Raw genomic sequence first — 9,277 nt, 5'->3', positions numbered from 1 at the left:
CCCCCGCTGACTGCAGAGAGGTGGGCGGGGAGCAGCTAATGAATATTCGTTTACTTTAAGCAGCGGGCACACGTGGTTTCTCCAGCGCCGACTTCCTGCAGCAGTGACCCTACCTGACTCCTGTGATCCCACTGCATAGCGCTAACTCCCCACAGCTCACTACCCTGCAGCTTCAGATCATAAGACGCACCCCACACTTTCCTCCCAAATTTGGAGGAAAAAAAGTGTGTCTTATGGTCCGAAAAATACGGTATATAATATATATTTTGTCTAAAATGCAGAGGATATGCATTATCCTTAACTGTATGGCTTTTACAGTTAATTTCATCTTCAACTTGCTTAATTGTTCACAATATCAGTAAACTTGACCAGGGGTGCTCAAACTTTTGCATGCCACTGTACATGTGCAGTAAGGGGTTGTGACTGGCACAACTCCATCAGGTGAGTGCATTGTTTAGCACTAGATCTAATTCCCATACCGGGTAAGACCCTATTTTGCGCTCTCTTTTTCCACAGTTTTATTATGTTCTCTATGTATCATACTTGCCAAACAATTCACTTTGTTAAAAGACTTGTATGAGGTAATACCTATGTGACCTGGTATCCAGCTTTGTTGGCTGAGGCTCTGCCCCTTCTGGTCACATGGGTATGACTTCACACAAGTCCTTCAACAAATTGAATCGTTTGTATAATACTTACCATAGAGAACAGAGAGAGGGAGGAACAACAGACAGGGGGGCGGGAATCCATATGAATACCCACCCAGAGATTATCTGCTCTGTTGCAAATGCCAATCAAGGTGCTGATGATTTTTTAACGTTTACTTTCTTGGATTTGAAAGCCTAAACATCTGAGCTGACCACTAATGGTATGTAGATAAGCAGCCTGATAGGATTTTCGTATATAACCTAAAGCTAGTACTGATTGGTTCCCTTTAAGAGTTTTGGCCAAGTCAAAGTCCTGCCCTAACCCTATACAAATGTGGTGAAAGACCTAAATTGAGTAGTTCATGGGGGAAAACTCATCAACATAAACAGAGTTGAAGCTGTTTTGTAGGGAGAAATGCAGGACTAAATCAACAATTACTGGAAATGTTTAGATGCAGAAGAGTGTGGACACCAGAATTTGGAAGCATGAGGTTCACATTCTTTTGCCCCTACATACACCTTATAGTGGATTAAATATCTATTTTGACTCATGTTTGATTTTTCTTTATCTACTCTGTAAACCTTTCAAAGTCCTTAAATTTGCACACATTTTAGGAGGTTCGTAAGAGGAGATGCAAGACATCATTAAGCCTTTTTAATGCATTGCCACACAATGGCTGAGCCTTCCGGTGTTCTCTATGAGAGCCACTTGCCAGACTCTTCTGACAGCATCTTATCTCCCCACCAAACAGAAGGCGAAGGCCTTGAAATCCCAATGGTTGGATTATTCTCTCCACTGACATTTAATCTGTGTATAGGGCACTGTGCCGATGAGGTAGCACCTGAATTAGCACTCTTGTCTATGTGAGTTCAGCCTTTTATGTTGCTGTGTATTTACCCAAGGGAAGGATGAATGTGACTTAATGTTCACTTGGGTCCAAGGGCTCTGGAAAAAATGTTGTCATGCCCCTTAAGGCTTGGTTGACAGTACTGAATGGGTGTAGTAGATGTGGAAAGAATAGGTGTAAGGGTGATACAGCGAACAAGTGGAAGCAGCTGAATATGTGATGATCTGTCTGCTGTCACACCTCAACCCAGCACGTCTGTCATACCACTATAGTAGAGTGGCTACAGCCTTTAGATCTGGTGATGGTAAAAAATTCACCTCAAATTTCTAGCTAGTGGTTAATAATCCACAAACGTGTACAAGATCCTCATCTCTCAGTCCTCTCGTATATCTCTCCAATGATTCTGATGGACAACAAGCACAGATGAAGCAGGCCGGTGATTTCAACTGCATAAAGCAGCTACAGCCATTTTTCTGCTGATATTCATGTCTAATTTAGTAGTCTATTTTCTTTTTTTGTTACATTATGTATAAAAGTATCAGACAGCATTAATACTAAGCTATACATACGTAATGTAGAAAGCTTTTTATACTGCTCTGAGACGCTCTCTCATAATGGGTAATGGCGTAGCTCTAGCACAATGCATTCTCCACTGCTGAGGTGCCCACTGGGGTGTTTAACACCACTTTGATGAGAATGCGCTTTTGCGCTAGTAAACATGCATTACCTGACAAAAGTCACCCACAGAAATGGCAATGTTCCACTGCTGATCTCCTGCAGTCAACCGCTGAGCAGCTGCAGCCTTCCTTCACATTTTGTCAGTTGGTCTCTTTCATTGGGATGAAGTGTGTAGGTCACAGCTTTTGTGACAATGCACTTGTACCAGATATTTAAGGAATCAGGCAAAAGAAATGGGAGGGGGACCAATACAGAGTTTTTTTTTTCTCGAACCATGGGCAGTTTTGAAAGTGGTAGACGACTCCTTTTTTAGTGATCCGTTCATGAACTGCATTGCTTAGAAGAGTCTATGTATTCACACATATAAGCGTGTAATGGTAGGCGCATTTACACAATGCAGGGGCCACCATACCTCCATACAGATTAGTACACCAGCCATATGATTGAAGTATGGAACCAACTAAACAGTTTACACTTCATGAAATGAATAGGACTTCCCGCAGAGCATTCACATTATAGGTTTTCCCAACTAGTTCTCCATCACCTCTCTGATGGATCCCTGCAGCTGTGATGTTTTACCATAGTGTCCCATGGCAATTATTGACCACCCAGATATAAAAACACCAGAGCAGCAGTCTTCCATCTATGCCAGTGATTCTCAACTCCAGTCCTCAAGACCCACCAACAGATCATGTTTTCAGGTTTTCCTCAATGTTAGACAGGGAATAATTCCATCACCTGTGCAACATTAAGGAAATCCTGAAAACCTGATTGAGGAAAACCTGAAAACATGATCTGTTGGTAGGTCTTGAGGACTGGAGTTGAGAAACACTGATCTATGCAATACAAAATGTTTAGTAGACTTATGCATACAAAACTATAGAAATGAAAAGGTAAAAATCACTCTCCGTAGTAGATCACATTACCATCCAACCACAATTTTCTGGCGCAATAATGGAAGAAAAAGAAATTGGAGATAAAAATTCCTTTGTTCCACAGCTTCTTTATTTATTTGCTCTTGTCTGCAAATAAGAGGATTGACCTAACACAGGTAAAGTTAAGCGTTTCTACGCTACTCTATTAACCCTTGTACACATCGTTGGTTGATTTGCTTTCACCATAGGTATAGACACACTGATACTGAACACAACTTCATTTTAGTGCTACAGCCTTACACCTACATAGGTTTTTAGATCTTCAGCTACATATTGTTGCCAGTTACATCATATACACATACAGGAAAAATACAAGACTTCATTGATTTTCACAATATTTAATTTGTACACTAATGTAACTATATGCAACTTCTGAAGACAATCGAGGGTACAAGAAAGGTTCAGAGCACGCTAATAGTTTGGTCCGATATTATCGTATGTAGTGCTTAATTTCTCCTTCCCATTTAGAGAACAAGGAAACATGACGGACGTCACATGCACACACTCACTTGTGAACAAGTTTAGAAACAGATTAACTGCTGTACACCCCGGGTTTCAACCATACATATCTAATAGGGTTATTATAATACATCTATATGCAGCATTATCTGTCAACTCAGCCATTCAGAAGTCAGCACCGTATATACATATGTATATATTAACAGTTGGAAACAGCAGATGCATGGGGAGAATTAAAAAGTGCCATTCCAAGGCTGCACATAAAAATAATATAACATATTTACAAAGCTTGGAAAGTCCGCTGCAAAATAAATTATTGCCAATGCCCTTTAGGAACAAAAAAAATATGGCCGTTTTATACATTACAGTAAAATTTATCAATTTATATAATGATATCTCTCTCTATTCATTTACAACATATCCAGGCTTGAGGGCTCCTCAGCCAAACCTTTTCTATGGCTTTACCATGTTATAGGGTAATAAATAAATAAGCATGCTAAAATGTGTGGATCCATTTGGTCATGAAGCTATGCGGCTGATACTAACTGTACACGTGTCAGCTTAGGTGAGGAGTAAAAGAATTCAGGAAAGATTCAGGAGAGATGACGGGACCAGTGTTTGACTACATAATTCCTGTCCATGTACAAGGTCTTTGGTTGTCTGTTCACGGAGCATAGGGACCAATGTATTACACTAACTCAGTCTATTCGCTCATACAACTCAAGCAACTTACCTTTCTTAAAAAAAAAAAAACCACAAAAAACAAAAAAAGAATTGTATTTTCCTCAAAGTGGACTCTAAACAAGACACTGTAAAGGCAGCCATTTCATGGCTTTAAACACTATATATTAGAATGCACGGCAAAAAAAGTGCCAAATTTGCCAAACTTTAGTTGCATTCTACAAGTAAGGCTATGTTCACACATCAACTTAAAATCCGATGTGTAGTTCCACGGCAGCACCCCAATGCTGACCCTCAGTGAATTTGCCATTGTGTGCGGAGTACAAAGGATAAGCCCGATTGGCATTCCATCTAAAATAAGTAATATTGTACTTATTTACACTGTGGATTTTTCTCCGCAGCGTAGACAAAAATCTGCACTGAGATTTTTTCATTGCATGTAAACTAGGTTGCAATAACGCCTTTCACATGTGTGGTCTGTATTTTGTGAACAGAGCCAAAAGCACACTTATAGGACAGTTTCACACAACCAACATTTCCATACCGAATACATACTGTGATGTACGGACCAATTGCAGGGCTCCTGACTAGAGCTCAATATGAAGCTGCTGTGTTCACGACAGTAGACCAGCAGTCGATAGAGAAATAGTTATCCATTCTGGCACTGTGAATGTCAGTCATGTGAATCTCATCTTAGTATGATCCCATTAAATATTTCACTCCGCTTATTCGCGCAAATCTTGGAAAAAAGTCTTTAATGATGCAAGTGGATCAATAACTAGTGCAAAGGGAAAATATATATTTTTTTTAAAAAAGAATTGTGTCATTAAGACAATCCCTGACTTTGTCCCCCTTTAGAGCATGTGCACATTAGAGTGGGGTCTTCGGCATGTGACCCCTTCTACCCAGGTGGTTTCTGTTCTGGTGGATTTGAGATGGCCATTGATCTGCCATGTAATGCTAAATTTTGTCTGCAGCGTCCTTTACAAGGAAAATGTCTGCCTCTGTTTGCCAGGGTTGTCAAGACCAGAACTTGGGGCAATCATTCTGAAAGAGACCGAATCAAATGAGACTTTTTATGGTTTAAAAGTACAAAGTATTTTTATCTAAGTAACTGTCCACCCTTGAACGCCATGAATTTAAGTGGGTCCAAAATTATGTTCAAAATATAGTTTTGCATTAAAAAAAAAAAAACAGACGAGTATAGTAAGTTGTTCAAGATCCTTTGCTCAATCATTTCCTGTTAACTTTTGGAACGTTAAGCTTCTATCAGATTTGCTATTCCCACAAACTACTATCACTTTTTTTAGGAACGCTACGATTATCTTCTACTACAAAATAGATTTGTTGACGTTTGGGGGTTATTTCAGATTAGGAGTTATTGTAGCAGATATTAGGCATGTTTACAGTAAATACTTTAGAAGTAGATTTTTTTTCATACAAAACAGAAATAAATCATTTGTACAATACATTAAATTTTTGCTATTTTTGTTCTAATTCCATCTTCTTTTGAAAAAAACATTAGCGGTAGTTAGAGACTTTATATAGTACAGGACCCTTACATAACAATAAAAGTACTGAGGGAGTCAGGAACCTACGTAACTACCTAAACAGCCACAAAGCAGTGATTCATCCTATATCAGAACAGTTTCGTTGAATCTAGTACACACAAAATTTCTTATACCTGTACTAATGAGAGTCACAGGACAGGAGGGAAGAAATCAGGATTGTCTTCATTTGTGTAAAACTAAAGTTGAAAGTTTTTGGGGACAATACTTAATATTCAAGGCTGGGTCAAAGTAGATTCTGATACTAGTAAGACAAAAAAAAAAAAAAGGGAGGGACCTGACATGTTGGACACTATATTTCAGTGCAAGCCTTGGAATATATGAAACCACCCCGCAGGAGGATTCTATAACGAAACATTATTGCTTTGGTTCTCTTTCAGACACACAAAATAGTACGCCACAATCACAATAGTAAGGACTGGAATTATGCGAAAAATAAGGAAATCTCAAAAAAGGTCTCCTTAGCTTAAGTGCTGAAAATGAGATTTGTAAGTGTTCCTTACAAAGTACGTTTGAAGGTCACACTCAAAGTGATTTTCGTTTTGTTTTCGTTAAAACAATTGAAATTTACACAGTAAAAATATTCAAGATGAGCTACCGAAAAATGTCAGCGAGCAGCCTGCATGGAAATACAACGTGCTGCTGATCTACCTGGCAAAAAAAACATAAAACCGTAATAAATAACTGCCCACAAAGCCCACTTAAAAAAAAAAAAATATATATATATACATAAGACGACAAAATGGCATAGACAAAAACAGTAAATGTCCTCAGCCTTGAAAAATGGTGCCACACTGCTACATCAAGCGACTGTTAAATAACATGGCAACAGCTGGCCTGACCAGCGGTACATAGCAGACTCTCCTTGGGATTCCGTTGGATATTCACAGATATTGTTTTTTCGCAAAGAGGTAGCTGTAAAACATTGTTCTTAAAGTTCTTGCTCTTCAGAAGTTTTAGTTCATTAGAAGCGTCTGACATTTGGTCAGTGAAGAATTTTATACTGCCAGTAGATGCACTTTTACTGGCAGTGCCGTTGGAGCTAATGCACATCTTCCAGCTGGACTTCTCCTGCACTTTGACACTTGAGAATGACAGATTTTGAGGGTCAATTATATACTTGGCCCCATTATGGAGTTGGGAGCTTAAACATAAACCCATGAGTTTCAGGCTTTCTACAAGTTCTCCTGCGCTTCTTGTGGACTGCTGCACTGAATTTCCAGAACCAGAGCAGTTACGGCTGTTCCCGGAGGAATTGTTGGTGTTACCGCCAGAAGTATTGGATGGACTGCCGCCTCCTTTGCTATCACTTGGACTTGTTTTGTCAACACCTGTACTTCCATTGCTTGGTTTACTTTGTCCTCCCCCGTCACCTTGATTTCCCGGTGGACCTTCACTGCTATCTCTTCTGTGCCAAGAATAGGTGAAGCCACTATCTTTATCCAGCCGCCTCCTGCTCTCAGAGTCATCATCACTTGTTTCTGAGCTGCTGCAGCTCGATCCTCGCCCTTGGCTTTTCCTTCTGTGGTATCTTTTATGCACAGTACCAGGTGAAGCTATGTTCATTTTTAATCTACTAAGTTTAGGAGGCAGGTTTTCATCCATATCAAATTCATCATCAGACTCTCCTTCTTCAAAGATCTGATTGAGCACGGGGGCACTCTTCCTAGACGTTAGTCGATTTGTAACAGAGGGCTTACGTCGCAAAACAACTTGTGTGGAAACGGGGAGAGGCTTTTTATCTTCTTCGTCTTCCTCCTCATCTTCCTCAACTCGGAAAAGACATTTCCTACCACTTGTTGATGGATTCAGGGCCACAGCAGGCACTCCTGAAGTTGCCGGGCTTGAAAAATCTGGTACATCCTCCTTTTTCAGTGGCTCAACAAGGCTTTTATTTCTGTGACCATTCAGTACATTTTCTGCACTGCGTGCTGGTGTTGGTGGACCACTCACATGGGCTAATGGAGAGGCTGTCAAATCATCATCCAAGTCTTGCTGAACATCAATCTTTGTGGGCCATGATTGCCTAAGGAATAAATCAAAGTGTTAATACAAATACAGACACTACGCTACATAAAAGTGAAACAGTAAGTTATATATTCAATGAATGGGCTGTAAATTCTTGCCACTTAGTAGGTGAACAGAAATGGATTGGGTTTGCCAGGTGACAAAAAAAATTAAATTTACCAATTAGAGCTAGAATACATTAGCACAAGGCAGCATTATACGAAACCATTCTCAGTAAATGCATTTTGTGCCTTCCTTTCTGCTATTAGACACGTGCAAGAGCAGAGTTCTATTTGTGGCAGATTTATATTTGACTTTACTTGATTACAGTTCTCATTTAATGGACACAATAAGAACAATCCCAAGAGCCTGGCCAGTCTCTGCCCCTTGCTATGCCACTTCCAGTTGCTATGATACAAATAAGCACCACCGAACTGATAAGCTGCCACATATTTGCATTTTAAAGATTCAGAGTAAACACTAAAGAGAAATAAAACGACAGCTTAGACAGTAAAAATCTCCAGTCAAACATCATCATTCAGCCAGTTAGTTAGAACAAAGGTTACTCAAAATCGTAGACAATTACACAGAAAAATAACATGAATGTTGCCCATGGGATCCGGTCTGCTTTCAGAGCTGCTCATTCATTGATTGCAATAGGCAAAAACACCCGGGCCCACACAATCCGATCTTCTGTCTCCAACGCAGGAAAACCAGAACATAACTCATCAGTTACAACCTACTGATTTCAATGTTGAAGTGGTCAGTTTGCATCAGTTCACCTCTCGTGTAACCTTACCATTTTTTTGTTATTTTTCGCATTACATGGCAAATGGATTTAAATGGAAAGGGATTTTTTTTTGTATATTAAAAAATAAAAGTAAGTGTTGGCCTAGTAAGCATAACAGTGACCCTAAATCTGTATGCAGTTTGCTACCCTCTATAGTAGCCAAGAAGGATCAAAGGAATCGGACAATGGCTGTAGCTCCATCCTTTAGAGGCTTTTGTCAAAATAGTTTTTTATAGGGGTTTTCCCGCAAAGTTAAATTAGGGGCGTGCTAACATGCTTATTGCCCAACGCTTAACGGCAGTGACACGCTTACCTGTGTCCATTGCACTGCCTCAGAATGCTAGACTCCGGGTCAGTGGATCAGAAGTCCCCGGACTTTGTCATGCGCACAACACCAGTTTGAAGCTGGGACGCGTACACTCTGCTTCATAGTGCGCATGACCGGACGTCCGAAGAACTGATCACGGCACCGAGATGAAAACAAGCGTTGGCCGCAGTGACAGCAGAGAGGTGAGCGACCATGCCTATGATGCTGCACATTCATTAGCATTTTAACACTCCCACAGGGGCGTGCTTACATACTAAGTGGGCCGACTAGCCAAGGGAAGTAACGCCCTTGCAACTACCGTGTTTCCCCGAAAGTGGGACCCCCCCGAAAGTAAGA

The 9,277-nt window shown here is 40.3% G+C and overlaps 1 protein-coding gene across 1 annotated transcript in view; it reads right to left on the bottom strand.

Moving 5' to 3' along the window:
* Nucleotides 1-3,156: 3,156 nt before the first annotated feature.
* SNRK (SNF related kinase) overlaps nt 3,157-9,277 on the bottom strand; it is a 102,016-nt gene continuing 95,895 nt past the window's right edge. The window contains exon 6 of the mRNA XM_075315232.1: nt 3,157-7,842. Coding sequence (XP_075171347.1) covers nt 6,630-7,842 — 1,213 coding nt within the window. The 3' untranslated portion in view covers nt 3,157-6,629. The remainder of the gene's footprint in view (nt 7,843-9,277) is intronic.

Source organism: Anomaloglossus baeobatrachus, chromosome 6 (genome assembly GCF_048569485.1).
Source record: "Anomaloglossus baeobatrachus isolate aAnoBae1 chromosome 6, aAnoBae1.hap1, whole genome shotgun sequence".
Lineage (NCBI taxonomy): Eukaryota > Metazoa > Chordata > Amphibia > Anura > Aromobatidae > Anomaloglossus > Anomaloglossus baeobatrachus.
This window is presented reverse-complemented; position numbering and strand designations above follow the sequence as displayed.